At 36.6% G+C, this 18065-nt stretch overlaps 2 protein-coding genes across 11 annotated transcripts in view; one reads left to right on the forward strand and one right to left on the reverse strand.

The window, feature by feature from the left end:
• Positions 1–18065, forward strand: part of LOC133460143 (RNA-binding protein Nova-1-like) — a 434537-nt gene that overhangs the window by 169537 nt on the left and 246935 nt on the right. The gene's annotated exons all lie outside the window — the stretch shown is intronic.
• LOC133460137 (synaptojanin-1-like) overlaps positions 1–18065 on the reverse strand; it is a 99036-nt gene that overhangs the window by 35327 nt on the left and 45644 nt on the right. For all 10 annotated transcript variants that reach the window (XM_061740682.1, XM_061740683.1, XM_061740684.1 and 7 more), the window contains 9 exons: positions 14799–14883; positions 14577–14717; positions 12345–12537; positions 10812–10970; positions 8931–9087; positions 7930–8053; positions 5051–5263; positions 3777–3855; positions 1548–1710 (listed from right to left, as the gene is read on the reverse strand). In XM_061740682.1, the coding sequence (XP_061596666.1) occupies positions 1548–1710; positions 3777–3855; positions 5051–5263; positions 7930–8053; positions 8931–9087; positions 10812–10970; positions 12345–12537; positions 14577–14717; positions 14799–14883 (1314 nt within the window). The remainder of the gene's footprint in view (positions 1–1547; positions 1711–3776; positions 3856–5050; positions 5264–7929; positions 8054–8930; positions 9088–10811; positions 10971–12344; positions 12538–14576; positions 14718–14798; positions 14884–18065) is intronic.

Consider the following 18065-nt stretch of genomic DNA (forward strand, 5'->3'; position numbering starts at 1 on the left):
CATGACACCAGGAAAAGAGCTGCATGACACCAGGAAAAGAGCTGCATTACACCAGGAAAAGAGCTGCATTACACCAGGAAAAGAGCTGCATGACACCAGGAAAAGAGCTGCATGACACCAGGAAAAGAGCTGCATGACACCGGGAAAAGAGCTGCATGACACCAGGAAAAGAGCTGCATGACACCAGGAAAAGAGCTGTATGACACCGGGAAAAGAGCTGCATGACACCAGGAAAAGAGCTGCATGACACCAGGAAAAGAGCTGCATTACACCAGGAAAAGAGCTGCATGACACCAGGAAAAGAGCTGCATGACACCGGGAAAAGAGCTGCATGACACCGGGAAAAGAGCCGTATGACACCGGGAAAAGAGCCGTATGACACCAGGAAAAGAGCTGTATGACACCGGGAAAAGAGCTGCATGACACCAGGAAAAGAGCTGCATGACACCAGGAAAAGAGCTGCATGACACCAGGAAAAGAGCTGCATGACACCAGGAAAAGAGCTGCATGACACCAGGAAAAGAGCCGCATGACACCAGGAAAAGAGCCGCATGACACCGGGAAAAGAGCCGTATGACACCGGGAAAAGAGCCGCATGACACCGGGAAAAGAGCTGCATGACACCAGGAAAAGAGCCGCATGACTCCGGGAAAAGAGCCGCATGACACCAGGAAAAGAGCCGCATGACTCCGGGAAAAGAGCCACATGACTCCGGGAAAAGAGCCGCATGACTCCGGGAAAAGAGCTGCATGACACCAGGAAAAGAGCCGCATGACTCCGGGAAAAGAGCCGCATGACACCAGGAAAAGAGCCGCATGACTCCGGGAAAAGAGCCGCATGACACCGGGAAAAGAGCCGCATGACACCGGGAAAAGAGCTGCATGACACCGGGAAAAGAGCCGTATGACACCAGGAAAAGAGCTGCATGACACCGGGAAAAGAGCTGCATGACACCGGGAAAAGAGCTGCATGACACCAGGAAAAGAGCCGAATGACACCAGGAAAAGAGTCACATGACACCAGGAAAAGAGCTGCATGACTCTGGGAAAAGAACCGTATGACACCAAGAAAAGAGCTGCATGACACCAGGAAAAGAGCCGCATGACACCAGGAAAAGAGCTGCATGACACCAGGAAAAGAGCTGTATGACACCAGGAAAAGAGCTGTATGACACCAAGAAAAGAGCTGCATGACACCAAGAAAAGAGCTGCATGACACCAGGAAAAGAGCTGCATGACACCAGGAAAAGAGCTGCATGACACCAGGAAAAGAGCTGCATGACACCAGGAAAAGAGCTGCATAACACCAGGAAAAGAGCTGCATGACACCAGGAAAAGAGCTGCATGACACCAGGAAAAGAGCTGCATGACACCAGGAAAAGAGCTGCATGACACCAGGAAAATAGCTGCATGACACCAGGAAAAGAGCCGTATGTGGCCCGCGAGCCACGGGTTGGCCACCCGTGGATTAGGGTAAAACTAGAATTGAAACAGGCTGACAGAAACAACACTAGTCCCAGCTCTCAGAACCAGGATTCACCCCCTCACCCTCCATATCGTAGTCGTCCCCCAGGTCCACGTCTTCAGCCAGCAGCGTGGAGCTGGCCGAGGTCGGGATGCTGCCGCAGATTCTATCCACGCTCATTTCCTCCTCCAGACTCCGGATCCAGCCGGGACTCCGCAGACGGATATCGATCATCTTCCCCAGAACCTGCAGAGAGACCAGAAATAAATACAATTAAAGCTGCTGCAGCGATGAACGGATGAACGGGCCCTCGCACCTGCAATTTTCACCAATAAAAGTCAAGGACTCAAAACAGAGTCTGATGACACCACCATGACTCTTTATGTCAAACCATTCAAAAGTTACTGCAGAAAGTAGGAACTATCAAATATGGACCAATCAGATGAAGGGTGGGGGCGCTTTTTGGCGTCTAGCGTCGCCACGGTAACGCTTTGACTGACAAAAGTAATGCCCATCGTCGCAGGATCTAATTCAGGGGTCGGCAAACCAAAATGTTTTAGAGCCATATTGGACCAAAAACACAAAAAACAAATATGTCTGGAGCCGCAAAGAATTCAGTCTTGTATCATCTTAGAATGAAGGAAACACATGCTGCATGTTTCTATATTAGTTATAACTGGGGGAATATTTTTTTTTCATTATGCACTTTGAGAAAAAAGTCGAAATGTCGAGAAAAAATTCAAAATGTTGAGAAAAAGTGGAAATTGAGGAAAAAAGTTGAAATGTCGAGATTAATGTTGAAGTTCAATCTCGATAAAAAAGACAAAATGTCGAGAGAAAAAAGTTGAAATGTCGAGAAAAAAGTCAAAATTTGGATAAAAAAGTCAAAATGTCGAGATTAAAAAGGAAAGGAAAAAGGAAGAAAAAAAGAGGAAAAAAAGGAAAAAAATAAAAAAGGGAAAAAAGAAGAAAAAAAAAAAAAAATAAAAAAGGGAAAAAAGAAGAAAAAAAGGGAAAAAAAGGTCAAACATTTTTGAAAAAGCTCCAGGAGCCACTAGGGCGGCACTAAAGAGCAGCAGGTTGCCAGGCCCTGATCTAGACGCATATTTTGATGTCTAACGTGCAGCCAGGTGTCTGCACGTTACGGTTCGGGCCGCATTAACTGCCGAAGAAATGGCATAAATTGCGCCAAAATGACACGATTAATTCAAAATGGCCGACTTCCTGTTGGGTTTGGGCCATGGCTCCAAGAGACTTTTCTTTCAGTTGCGACATGATACAGGTGTGTACCGATTTTCGTTCATGTACGTCAAACCGTATTGTCGGGCTTGAGGAACAAAGTTTTCTAGGGGGCGCTGTTGAGCCGTTAGGCCACGCCCATCAATGCAAACCATTAAATATCACATTTATCACCAGGCCTGGATTGGTGCAAAATTTGGTGACTTTTGGGGAACGTTTAGGGGGAAAAAAATTTTTGTCGGAAGAAAAATAAAAATAAAAACGAGGAAAACGAGGATAATAATAACATAATAATAATAATAATAATAATAATAATAATAATAATAATAATAATAATAATAATAATAATAATAATAATAATAATAATAATAATAATAAATTTTATTTGTAGAGCACTTTTCATGAATAATCTCAAAGTGCTTACATAAACAAGGAAAAAAAATCAAGACACAAAAGACTAGAAGTAAAAAAAGGATACAAATAATAAAAACATCTAAAAGCGACCTGGGAAAGCCTTCCTGAACAGGAAAGTTTTAACTCCTTTTTTTAAAAAAACTTCTCCTACAGATACAATAGGCCCTAATAAATAAAACAAATAAAACTATAAACTATAAACAGTTCCAACCAGGTTTACTGTCCACAGATTAGACCTGATGTCACACGGCACCTTAAAGTGTTTTAAATCATTTTACATGATGTAACCAGATCATACACTTGTAGTTCTCCAGACCAGTTTTTTGTGGTCTTGATCTTAACTAGTCTTGACCTTAACTAGTCTTGATCTTAGCTAGTCTTGATCTTAACTAGTCTTGACCTTAACTAGTCTTGATCTTAACTAGTCTTGACCTTAACTAGTCTTGACCTTAACTAGTCTTGGTTCTGGTTTAGTCTCGACTACAAATCTACCAGATCATTCTGTCCAAAACATCAGCTGATTTCCCCTGAACTCCAGGAGCATGCTGGGTAATCTGATTCCTTTTGTATGAATAGAAACATGAGTGGGCCTGATAATCTAACTGATGGTGTTATGGGATTATTAATGGATTATTAATGGATTATAGCGTGTAACTCACCGTGGAGGCGCTGAGCGACAGTGCGGCCAGCGCGGAGTATCCTTCCAGGAAAGTTACCCACATCTTCTCCTCCACAAACCTGCAGGAAACATCAACAAATACATAATATCCTATAATAATAAATAAATTAAAGCTGCAGCAGCGATGAACGGATGAACGGGCCGTCGCACGTGCAATTTTCACCAATAAAAGTCAAGGATTCAAAACAAAGTCCTATGACATATTTAATAGTTCCTACTTTCTCTTTTATGAGAAAGTAGGAACTATTACATATGGACAAATCAGATGAAGGGGCGGGGCTAATTTGCACCAATTATGGTCAAGGACTAAAAACAATTTCTGTTTAGCAAAGCATTTTATCACTAAACAATGCTGTTTTACTTTCTTTCCCTAGTTGCTGTTTTTAATTGTTTTATTCTCTTTTCTCTTCTCTGCCACAGTGATAAATGTGATATTTAATGGTTTGCATTAATGGGCGTGGCCTAACGGCTCAACAGCGCCCCCTAGAAAACTTTGTGACTCAAGCCCCACAATACGGTTTGACGTACATGCACGAAAATCGCTACACACCTGTATCATGTCACAACTTAAAGAAAAGTCTCTTGGAGCCATGGCCCAAACCCAACAGGAAGTTGGACATTTGGAATTAATGGTGTCATTTTGGCGCAATTTATGCCATTCCTTCTGCAGTTAATTCAGCCCGAACCGTAACGTGCACCCAGGTGTGTTATACATCAAAATGTGCGTCTCCATCTTGCAACTACACGCATTACTTTTCTCTGTCAAAAGTGTTACCGTGGCAACGCTAGACGCCAAAAAGTGCGCCTTCATCTGATTGGTCCATATTTGATAGTTCCTACTTTCTACCAGAACTTTTGAATGGTTTGACATAAAGAGTCATGGGTGGTGTCATCGGACTCAGTTTTGAGTCCTTGACATTTATTGGTGAAAATCGCACGTGCGAGGGCCCGTTCATCACTGCTGCAGCTTTAATTATTATTACTGTTATTACCTGATCAGTATAATTATTATAATAATAATAATTATTACCTGATGAGAATAACATCATTATTATTATAATCATTATAATTACCTGATCAGAATAATAATAATTATTATAATTATTATAATTACCTGATGAGTATGATTATTATAATTATATTTAATTTCATTACCTGATGAGAATAACCTCTGTTATTACCTGATCAGAATAATTATTATTATTATAATTATTATTACCTGATGAGAATGATTATTATAATAATTATAATCACCTGATGAGAATAACCTCTCCGAACTGGGCGAACTTGTCCAGCAGCTCGTCGATGAGCTCGTCACTGAAGAAGTCGCTGGGCCCGGACGAGCAGAGCGACACCAGGATGGTTCCGTCGGGCGGGCCCTGCAGGGCGATCACGTCCTTGTAGACCTGGTGCCGGGCCTCAGGGTCCACCTCCAGGACGTCCACGTCCATCACCGACACCACCGGCCTGGGGGGGACGAGAGGGGTTAGAGGGAGTTCTGGTTCTGGAGGAACCCGGTCCCTGAACTAGGGATGTCTTGATACCAATACTGGTATCGGTATCAGTATCGGGGCTGATACTGCTCTCATATCTCAAGAAGCATCAAGGTTCAGCAGCGTTCAGTTATTCTGCTCCTCACGGTGGAACAAACTTCCTGTAGATTCTGCTCCAACTGTAGATCCTTTAAATCAGGCTGCTGCGGCTTCTCTTTCAAACTTTAGTGAGCCGCTACTGAGCGGGTCAACACAGTCAAAAACAAAAGACAGACGCGGATCCAGCGTCACCTCCAAGTTGATGCAATTTAATAATAATTCAGCAGATTATTCTGTTGCAAGAAGTATCCATAAAAAGACAAAAAGCATCTTATTATAAATTCTGCGATCTGCCCTTTGCGTCAAAAAACTGTCCCGCTTCCCACTCTCACTCTCTTCCCTCCAGCTGCAGGTTCATTAATCACTCATTAAATCATTAATCACTGATTAAATCAATAATCAATCATTAAATCACTGCAGACGCTCTGACATAAGAAAGGAGGGGCAGAGAAAAGGCAACAAACCAACACAAAATGATTCCTTCTGAACTTATCTGTTCATAATAACAACACAAACAACACCATGAACCAATTCATATTCACCTTCTTTCAAAGAAAGGATTAAGTAAATATACTATATTTAGACTTACCAAGATTAATTTTGGCCTCAAACACAGGCCTAAAAACATTACTGTTTCATTAAATACTTACCTGCTGGATCTACTGCCCTTAGTTTTAAACTGCTTGTGCTTTTTATTATTTTACCTCTTTTCTCATAATTTTATTTCATTTTCTTTGTTATTTACTGTCTAATTATGTCTTTCCGCTTTTAATATCAATGTAAAGCACTTTGAATTACCTTGTGTTGAATTGTGCTATATAAATAAACTTGCTTTGCCTCATAAACTCGTACTCGCAAACATTCTCCCATACCACGCATCGATACTTCATTGTTGTTGTAGTTACTGATTAGAGACTCTAGGGGGAGATGCTGAGCTGCAGTCAGTGGTGGTGATATCTTTAAAACGTATCCCTGTCACAAAGAAGAAAAATAAAAAATACCGGAAAAGAAAAGATAAGAAAATAAGAGAAGAGATAATAGAAAATGGAGAAACTTTGTGACACTCAGGAGAAAAGTGTGTGGAAGATCGGCAGGTTAAAGCCCGGCCGGCTGATTCCAACACATGGGGATAAATGAGTCTTCAACAATTGCAAAGCAGCTGTGAAATGTGGTGTAATACTGTAATACTGTAATTATTTTCTGTATAAAAATTGAATTTGGTGTTACAAAAGTCTTTTTTTCAAACTTGAAAATTTGAAAAAGACGGTCGTCTTATAATCAGGTCGTCTTATAATCAGGTCGTCTTATAATCAGGTCGTCTTATAATCAGGGTCGTCTTATAATCAGGGTCGTCTTATAATCAGGTCGTCTTATAATCAGGTCGTCTTATAATCAGGTCGTCTTATAATCAGGGTCGTCTTATATTCAGAGTCGTCTTATAATCAGGGTCGTCTTATAATCAGGTCGTCTTATATTCAGAGTCGTCTTATAATCAGGGTCGTCTTATAATCAGGGTCGTCTTATAATCAGGGTCGTCTTATAATCAGGGTCGTCTTATAATCAGGGTCGTCTTATAATCAGGGTCGTCTTATATTCAGGGTCGTCTTATAATCAGGGTCGTCTTATAATCAGGGTCGTCTTATAATCAGGGTCGTCTTATAATCAGGGTCGTCTTATATTCAGAGTCGTCTTATAATCAGGGTCGTCTTATAATCAGGTCGTCTTATAATCAGGGTCGTCTTATAATCAGGTCGTCTTATAATCAGGTCGTCTTATAATCAGGTCGTCTTATAATCAGGTCGTCTTATAATCAGGTCGTCTTATAATCAGGTCGTCTTATAATCAGGTCGTCTTATAATCAGGTCGTCTTATAATCAGGTCGTCTTATAATCAGGTCGTCTTATAATCAGGTCGTCTTATAATCAGGGTCGTCTTATATTCAGAGTCGTCTTATAATCAGGGTCGTCTTATAATCAGGGTCGTCTTATAATCAGGGTCGTCTTATAATCAGGTCGTCTTATAATCAGGGTCGTCTTATAATCAGGGTCGTCTTATAATCAGGGTCGTCTTATATTTGGGCCGATACGGTATATGTTTGATATTTTCTTAAATGTGAAGACAGTGCCAGTGTGGAGACTTTTTATTTACACAGAAAGATTATTTTTTTGTTTAAGAAAGTTATTCTACTAATTTTATTCATTTTTATTGACTTTATCTGTTTCAAATAAAACCTGTCTTCCAATTCATTGCATTTTTAGCCTTTAGTTGTTTTCGTGGTAGAAGTATCGGATCGGTACTCGGTATCGGCGAGTACACAAATTAAAATACTCCGTGGTCTCTGCTACGTAGCTACCTGAGGTCTCTGCTAGCTACCTGAGGTCTCTGCTACGTAGCTACCTGAGGTCTCTGCTAGCTACCTGAGGTCTCTGCTAGCTACCTGAGGTCTCTGCTAGCTACCTGAGGTCTCTGCTAGCTACCTGAGGTCTCTGCTAGCTACCTGAGGTCTCTGCTAGCTACCTGAGGTCTCTGCTACGTAGCTACCTGTGGTCGGAGGTCTTGAGCTCGGCTCTTCCGTAGAACTTCAAGGTTCCGGGGCTCCAGGTCTCCGGGTCGTCCTGGGCGTCGGCCGCCGTGGAGGCTCCGCCCACCACGTTCATCTCCTCCGCTGCAGACGGAACGACCGGTGAATGAATGAATGAAGTTTATTCAATCATGACACAAAAACAACACCAAAAAACATTGTGCACAGCGTTGACATTTCTACGAGTCCCTAAAGCAGCTCGGCAACCCGCGGCTCTTTAGCGCCGCCCTGGAGGCTCCTGGAGCTTTTTCAGAAATGTTTGACCTTTTTTTCCTTTTTTTCTTCTTTTTTTTCCTTTTTTTTTTTACATTTTTTTTCTTCCTTTTTTCCTTTTGTTCGCTTTTTTCTTCCTTTTTCCTTTCCTTTTTAATCTCGACATTTCGACTTTTTTCTCAAAATGTTGACTTTTTTCTCGACATTTCGATTTTTTTCTAGAGATTGTACTTCAACATTAATCTCGACATTTCAACTTTTTTCTCAACATTTCGACTTTTTTCTCAAAATTATGACTTTTTTCTTGACATTTCAACTTTTTTCTCGAAGTGCATAATGAATAATAAACCCTTCCCCCAGTTCTAACTAATATAGAAACATGCAGCATGTGTTGTCTTCATTATAAGGATTATACAAAACCTTTCATTTTTTGCGGCTCCAGATATATTTGTTTTTTGTGTTTTTTGTCCAATATGAATCTAAAACATGTTGGGTTGCCGACCCCTGGCCTATCCTATATTATCAACTTTATTTTTTCGGCTACCAACCTCCAGAAAAGCAGAGAATTTAAGGTGATTTAAGGTGGTTTTAAAGGTGGATCCCCCACAATTCCACAGTGAGATAAATAGGGAACAATCAATGATCAAATGCAAGGCTTTGGAATTCAGTCCCTGTCTGGATTCATACAGGATTAAGTCTGTACTCTAGTCTCTACATCTCTGCTCTGGAGCCTGTCGTCTGGTCTGACCCGTCTTGTTGAAGTTCCACTTCCGTCTCTTCCACAGGATCCGGTCGGTCCAGGCCGGCGTACGACACTTCTCACTGGTGTCGTAATCCTCCGAGAAAAGGTCGTATTTATACGTGGGAGCAAAGTCCAGGTTTCCCTCGATGAAACCTCGGAACACCTGGGGAAGAATGAAGACAATATTAGTTTATATATATTAGTGCTGTCAGGCGATTAAAAAAATTATGTATTACAGGATTTATAATTAATTAATCTAATTAATCTCATATCTGCTAAAGGTCCCCAAATAAGAATTTAAATTTCTAGGACATTACAAAATTGCAGTGCATGACTAATCAATTGAATAAACTAAAAAGAGAAGATTTGAAATCCACATTTTTATTGGTGAAGTGTGTGGTATTTTTACAGGATAATATGTATTTGTGATTAATTAAAAACTACATGAAATAGATTGTGTATTCCTCTTTCATATTTACATTATTGCTAACCGTTTAATAAAAGCAATAATCATTTCAGGCCGTGGTATTATATATATATATATGGTATTATATCATTATATCATTATATCACAGCCAAAAGTTTGGTCTATATTTATATATATTTATATTATTACCAGTCCAGAGTTCTTCTGCTCCAGTAACTGGTCTGTATTTATATATATTTATATTTATTACCAGTCCAGAGTTCTTCTGCTCCAGTAACTGGTCTGTATTTATATATATTTATATATATTTATATATTTATTACCAGTCCAGAGTTCTTCTGCTCCAGTAACTGGTCTGTATTTATATATATTTATATATATTTATATATTTACCAGTCCAGAGTTCTTCTGCTCCAGTAACTGGTCTGTATTTATATATATTTATATATATTTATATATATTTATATATTTATTACCAGTCCAGAGTTCTTCTGCTCCAGTAACTGGTCTGTATTTATATATATTTATATATATTTATATTATTACCAGTCCAGAGTTCTTCTGCTCCAGTAACTGGTCTGTATTTATATATATTTATATATATTTATATTCCTACCAGTCCAGAGTTCTTCTGCTCCAGTAACTGGTCTGTATTTATATATATTTATATATATTTATATTTATTACCAGTCCAGTGTGTTTCTGCTCCAGTAACTGGTCTGTATTTATATATATTTATATATATTTATATTTATTACCAGTCCAGAGTTCTTCTGCTCCAGTAACTGGTCTGTATTTATATATATTTATATATATTTATATATTTACCAGTCCAGAGTTCTTCTGCTCCAGTAACTGGTCTGTATTTATATATATTTATATATATTTATATATTTACCAGTCCAGTGTGTTTCTGCTCCAGTAACTGGTCTGTATTTATATATATTTATATATATTTATATTTATTACCAGTCCAGAGTTCTTCTGCTCCAGTAACTGGTCTGTATTTATATATATTTATATATATTTATATATTTACCAGTCCAGAGTTCTTCTGCTCCAGTAACTGGTCTGTATTTATATATATTTATATATATTTATATATTTACCAGTCCAGAGTTCTTCTGCTCCAGTAACTGGTCTGTATTTATATATATTTATATATATTTATATTTATTACCAGTCCAGAGTTCTTCTGCTCCAGTAACTGGTCTATATTTATATATATTTATATATATTTATATTCCTACCAGTCCAGAGTTCTTCTGCTCCAGTAACTGGTCTGTATTTATATATATTTATATATATTTATATTCCTACCAGTCCAGAGTTCTTCTGCTCCAGTAACTGGTCTGTATTTATATATATTTATATATATTTATATTCCTACCAGTCCAGAGTTCTTCTGCTCCAGTAACTGGTCTGTATTTATATATATTTATATATATTTATATTATTACCAGTCCAGAGTTCTTCTGCTCCAGTAACTGGTCTCCGGCCGTCAGGGCGTCCCAGTTCTGCTGCCGGATCAGCTCCTTCACCTCGTCGTTGGGCAGACCGATGCGGTAGTTGAAGTCCCCGCACCAGAACACGTAGTCGTGGGAGTAGAGTAGCCGGCCCTGAGGGACACCAGAGGATCAGTATTGATACCAACGGTACCTGCGACCCGGGGGTTCGGGTCTGGACCCGGACCGGGACCGGGACCGGAGTTCTGCCAATTTCTGCTGCTTTGCCAAAAAATGCTATGGTTTTCTACCTTTGTAGAGCTACAATTTTACTGTGTTTTACTCCCTAGTCCAGCGGTCGGAAACCCAACATGTTTTAGATCCATATTGGACCAAAAACACAAAAAACAAATGTGTCTGGAGCCGCTAAAAATGAAAAGTCTTATATCAGAATTAGAATGAAGAAACACATGCTGCATGTTTCTATATTAGTTAGAACTGGGGGGAGATTATTTTTTCATTATGCACTTCAAGAAAAAAGTCGAAATGTCGAGAAAAAAGTTGAAATGATGAGGAAAAAGACGAGAAAAAAGTCAAAATTTTCGAGAAAAAAGTCAAAATGTCGAGATTAAAAAGGAAAAGAAAAAGGAAGAAAAAAGTTGAAAGTTGAAATGTTGAGAAAAAAGTCAAAATTCCGAGAAAAAAGTCAAAATGTCGAGATTAATGTTGAAGTACAATCTCGAGAAAAAAATCGAAATTTCGAGAAAAAAGTAAAAATTTCGTGAAAAAAGTCGAGAAAAAAGTCAAATTTCGAGAAAAAAGTGGAAATGTCGAGATTAAAAAGGAAAGGAAAAAGGAAGAAAAAAGAGGAAAAAATTGAAAAAAGAAGAAGAAAAAAAGAGAAAAAAGGAAAAGAGAAAAAAAAGAAGAAGAAAAACTTTTTCTAAAAAGCTCCAGGAGCTACTAGGGTGGCGCTAAAGAGCTGCATGCGGCTCTAGAGCCGCGGGTTGCTGATCCCTGCTCTAGACCATTTGCTTTTCCCCCAACACTGCAAAAACTCAAAATCTTACCAGGAATATTTGTCTTATTTCTAGCTAAAATGTCTCATTTTTAGTCAAAAATCTAACTACACTTAAAACAAGACTCATCACTGGAAAAAACAACAATTTTCACCTGTTTCAAGTAGATTTTCACTTGAAATAAGTAGAAAAATCTGCCAGTGGAACAAGATTTTTTTGCTTGTAATAAGAAGATAAATCTTGTTCCACTGGCAGATTTTTCTACTTATTTCAAGTGAAAATGTACTTGAAACAGGTGAAAATTGTCAAATAACAAGTTATTTTTCTGGTAATGACTCTTGTTTTAAGTTTAATGAGATTTTTTGACTAAAAATTAGACATTTTTTTGCAGTGTGTATTTTGAAGAATCAAATACTCAACGTTCCATATTATCAATTTTACATCGTGCAAGAAATGATGGTCGTGGCAATCAAACTCTGAAAAAGCAGCATTTGTGGGCGGGCAGCGAGGATTTGGTTGCCGTGGTTACCATGGGGAAGGTGAGGCGGCGCGTGATCTCGTTGTAGTCGTCGTTCCTCTCCTTGACCTGTGATTGGCCGGCGGCGAAGTGAGAGCAGACGAAGCAGATGCTGGTGGTGTGGAACAGCAGCCGGATGGCCACGCCCCCTTTGTTCCCCGTGGCCCCGCCCATCCCCGTCTTCACCGTATCCACGGCAACGTCCCTGGTGACGGACAACAGTCAATCAATCAATCAAAGCTCCTTTCATCCAGGTACATGAAATACAAAGTGCTTAACATTTGGACTGAAAAATACCGTATTGGTCTGAATATAAGACGGTGTTTTTTACATTGAAATAAGACTGAAAAAGTGGGGGTCGTCTTACATTCGGGGTCTAAACGTTATACCCATTCACAACGCTAGATGGCGCCAGATATCTTTAAAGTGAATGCTGAACTAAACTCCCCAGGACAAAGGAACTCCTGTCACGAAGAAGAAAAATAAAAAATAGTATAAGAAAGAAAAGAGAAGAAAATAAGAGAAGAGATAACAGAAAGTGGAGAAACGTAGCGACAATCTGGAGAAAAGAGGGTGGAAGATCGGCAGGTGAACCGGCAGCTGAGGAGAAGTTATGATGCAAACTTCAACATGATGGTTTAATGAGGCAAAATAACAGGCTTTTTCTCTCGAATATATTGTTATAATCATTTGTTTCAGATGTACCTTAATTATTTTTCTGTATACAAATTGAATTTGGTGTCAAAAAGACTTTCTTCAAACTTGAGTCTTGAAAAAGAGGATCGTCTTATAATCGGGGTCATCTTATAATCGGGACAATACGGTAAGTATATTTTTTATTTTTCTTCTTCGTGACAGGGGTTCTCTTTGGCCTGGGGAGTTAAGTTCAGCATTTAAAGATATCTGGCGCCATCTAGTGTTGTAAATGGGTATAACGTCTAGACCCCGAATGGAAGACGACGCCCACTTTATCAGTCTGATTTCAAAGAAAAAAACACCGTCTTATATTCAGGCTGATACGGTATAAAATTCCAGCTGTTCCAAAGTTTTGGAGCATCGCGGCTAAAAGCAGCAAATGTTTTAGTTCTACTCTGGAACAGCTAGAAAGGAAGAGCCAGAGGATCTGAGGGGCATTTGTATTTTGTTTTTTCACTTTTTTATCATGCAGGTTAGAAATAAAATTTTCAAAAATCAAAGAGACCAAACTGCTGGGAGTCATAGATGACAAACCTTCATGGAAAACACATATATACTTTAAATGGTCAGTAAAATGGGAAGTGGCATCTCTGTCGTTAGAAGATGCAGGACATATTTGTCACTAAAATCAACTTTAATTAATAACACAAGCTTTAATCTTGTGGACTCTTGACTGCTGCCCAGTGGTCAGACATGATAAGAGTAAAATAGAGCAGCTCGCTTCGTCATGGGTTGTGATTCCAGAACAAATGTATTTAAAATGCATAGAAATCTCAGCTGGTTAATGGTAAGAGAAATACTACTTTATTCTTTATTAATGATAAGAAATGTATCCATATCAAATCAGCCTGCAAGTTCTATACAGAACATTATGTTACAGTTCAGAAAATCATAGTTACAGCAGCAGACGTGCTCTCAGAGGAAACTTTACTGACAAAAATAAAGACAAACTCTGGTAAAAGAAGCTACGTCTGCATGAACCCACTTCCCAAACACTTTAAACTATTAACATAAAATAATTCACATTATTAGTAAGGAAACATCTCTTGAATGGATACAGATAAAAATTATTTAATTATTATTAAGTAAATAAATAATGTAGATAGTATATGGGTATGTGTACATATATATATATATATATATATATATATATATATATATATATATATATATATATATATATATATATATATATATATATATATATATATATATATAAATAAATGAATATTTATAAAAAAAATGGTTATTGGTGCAAACTATGATAACTATACATTGTTTGAATTTGTTGATGCTATAAAACGTATGAATATGTATTGTTTTCATTTATATCTAAATGTTAAACAGAATGACTTAATTTTTTTCTTTATTTTCTGTTTTCCTTTCTTTTTTATATGCTACCTCTTACCTGATATGGGCGGGGTTACCTGTAAAGGGCGGGGTTACCTGATAAAGGGGCGTGGTTACCTGATAAAGGGGTGTGTTACCTATAAAGGGGCGTGGTTACCTATAAATGGGCGTGGTTCACTATAAAGGGGGCGTGGTTACCTGATGAACGGCGCGTGCTGCGGGCGGATGAACACGAACAGACAGACTCCCACCAGCTGCTCCGACGCCAGCAGGACGTACTTGTGGTCCCGGGACAGATTCTTCTGCAGCTCGGCCGCCCAGAGCTTCTGGTTGGTGGTGCTGGGAGAGAGAGAGGATTAAACGTGTCTGACGTCACAAACACCACGGTTCCCCTGACGGTTCTGACTCATGAATTCATACCTGGCACTGACGATGTTCCCGGCGTTCAGCTCCACCATCTCCTCAAAGCCGATGGCAAAGATGTCGATGGGGTTGGCTTTGCTGTCTGGAGAGAGAAAACACTTCAATACAAGCACCATCTAAAACCACCACGTATGATTGTAAATGCCGTGTTTTTTTGGACTATACTTTGCACTTTTTAGTTGAAACAATGTCTTTTTCTTCTTCATGACTCATTTTTTATGCAAAAAACATATTAATTACCTCTAAATGTACTTTATAAATAAATTTGACCTTGATCTGAACTTCAAACCTCCTCCGTCTAACATTTTTGCCACCTTGAGTAAAACATTTAATAACCTTATCACGGTCGTGACCCCTGCAGACGTTCCTCAACAACCAGTATATAAACCCGCTGGAATCACATTTATACTTTTTAAAAAGAAATGACTGATTAAAAGAATTTGAGAGAAATGTATGGGTTTTAAAGCTGCTGCTGCAGATTCTTAGAGAGGGAATGATTTCTGCTTCAGCTACTCGTTATTCAGTCTTACTCAGCAAATATACAATCTTAAAGGATAAATCTGAATAAAAACATGTTTTCTGTGGATGACCTTTACTAAAGTACATAAATAAAGGTTGGTACCTTTACTAAAGTACATAAATAAAGGTTGTTACCTTTACTAAAGTACATAAATAAGGTTGTTACCTTTACTAAAGTACATAAATAAATAAAGGTTGTTACTTTACTAAAGTACATAAATAAAGGTTGTTAACTTTACTAAAGTACATAAATAAATGTTGTTAACTTTACTAAAGTACATAAATAAATAAAGGTTGTTACTTTACTAAAGTACATAAATAAAGGTTGTTACCTTTACTAAAGTACATAAATAAATAAAGGTTGTTACCTTTACTAAAGTACATAAATAAAGGTTGTTACCTTTACTAAAGTACATAAATAAATAAAGGTTGTTACTTTACTAAAGTACATAAATAAAGGTTGTTACCTTTACTAAAGTACATAAATAAATGTTGTTAACTTTACTAAAGTACATAAATAAATAAAGGTTGTTACCTTTACTAAAGTACATAAATAAAGGTTGTTACCTTTACTAAAGTACATAAATAAATAAAGGTTGTTACTTTACTAAAGTACATAAATAAGGTTGTTACCTTTACTAAAGTACATAAATAAAGGTTGTTACCTTTACTAAAGTACATAAATAAAGGTTGTTACCTTTACTAAAGTACATAAATAATAAAGGTTGTTACTTTACTAAAGTACATAAATAAAGGTTGTTACCTTTACTAAAGTACATAAATAAATAAAGGTTGTTACCTTTACTAAAGTACATAAATAAAGGTTGTTACCTTTACTAAAGTACATAAATAAATAAAGGTTGTTACCTTTACTAAAGTACATAAATAATAAAGGTTGTTACTTTACTAAAGTACATAAATAAAGGTTGTTACCTTTACTAAAGTACATAAATAAAGGTTGTTACCTTTACTAAAGTACATAAATAAGGTTGTTACCTTTATTAAAGTACATAAATAAAGGTTGTTACCTTTATTAAAGTACATAAATAAAGGTTGTTACCTTTACTAAAGTACATAAATAAATAAAGGTTGTTACCTTTACTAAAGTACATAAATAAAGGTTGTTACCTTTACTAAAGTACATAAATAAATAAAGGTTGTTACCTTTACTAAAGTACATAAATAAAGGTTGTACCTTTACTAAAGTACATAAATAAAGGTTGTTACCTTTATTAAAGTACATAAATAAAGGTTGTTACCTTTACTAAAGTACATAAATAAAGGTTGTTACCTTTATTAAAGTACATAAATAAAGGTTGTTACCTTTACTAAAGTACATAAATAAAGGTTGTTACCTTTATTAAAGTACATAAATAAAGGTTGTTACCTTTACTAAAGTACATAAATAAAGGTTGTTACCTTTATTAAAGTACATAAATAAAGGTTGTTACCTTTACTAAAGTACATAAATAAAGGTTGTTACCTTTACTAAAGTACATAAATAAATAAAGGTTGTTACCTTTACTAAAGTACATAAATAAAGGTTGTACCTTTACTAAAGTACATAAATAAAGGTTGTTACCTTTACTAAAGTACATAAATAAAGATTGTTACCTTTACTAAAGTACATAAATAAAGATTGTTACCTTTACTAAAGTACATAAATAAATAAAGGTTGTTACCTTTACTAAAGTACATAAATAAAGGTTGTTACCTTTACTAAAGTACATAAATAAGGTTGTTACCTTTACTAAAGTACATAAATAAAGGTTGTTACCTTTACTAAAGTACATAAATAAGGTTGTTACCTTTACTAAAGTACATAAATAAAGGTTGTTACCTTTACTAAAGTACATAAATAAATAAAGGTTGTTACTTTACTAAAGTACATAAATGAAGGTTGTTAACTTTACTAAAGTACATAAATAAATAAAGGTTGTTACTTTACTAAAGTACATAAATAAAGGTTGTTACCTTTACTAAAGTACATAAATAAAGGTTGTTACCTTTACTAAAGTACATAAATAATAAAGGTTGTTACTTTACTAAAGTACATAAATAAAGGTTGTTACCTTTACTAAAGTACATAAATAAATAAAGGTTGTTACCTTTACTAAAGTACATAAATAAAGGTTGTTACCTTTACTAAAGTACATAAATAAAGGTTGTTACCTTTACTAAAGTACATAAATAAGGTTGTTACCTTTATTAAAGTACATAAATAAAGGTTGTTACCTTTATTAAAGTACATAAATAAAGGTTGTTACCTTTACTAAAGTACATAAATAAAGATTGTTACCTTTACTAAAGTACATAAATAAAGGTTGTTACCTTTACTAAAGTACATACATAAAGGTTGTTACCTTTACTAAAGTACATAAATAAAGGTTGTTACCTTTACTAAAGTACATAAATAAAGGTTGTTACCTTTACTAAAGTACATAAATAAAGGTTGTTACCTTTACTAAAGTACATAAATAAAGGTTGTTACCTTTACTAAAGTACATAAATAAAGGTTGTTACCTTTACTAAAGTACATAAATATAAGGTTGTTACCTTTACTAAAGTACATAAATAAAGGTTGTTACCTTTACTAAAGTACATAAATAAGCGTTGTACCTTTACTAAAGTACATAAATAAAGATTGTTACCTTTACTAAAGTACATAAATAAAGATTGTTACCTTTACTAAAGTACATAAATAAATAAAGGTTGTTACCTTTACTAAAGTACATAAATAAGCGT

The sequence above is a fragment of the Cololabis saira genome, chromosome 14 (assembly GCF_033807715.1).
Source record: "Cololabis saira isolate AMF1-May2022 chromosome 14, fColSai1.1, whole genome shotgun sequence".
NCBI classification, from domain to species: Eukaryota; Metazoa; Chordata; class Actinopteri; order Beloniformes; family Belonidae; genus Cololabis; species Cololabis saira.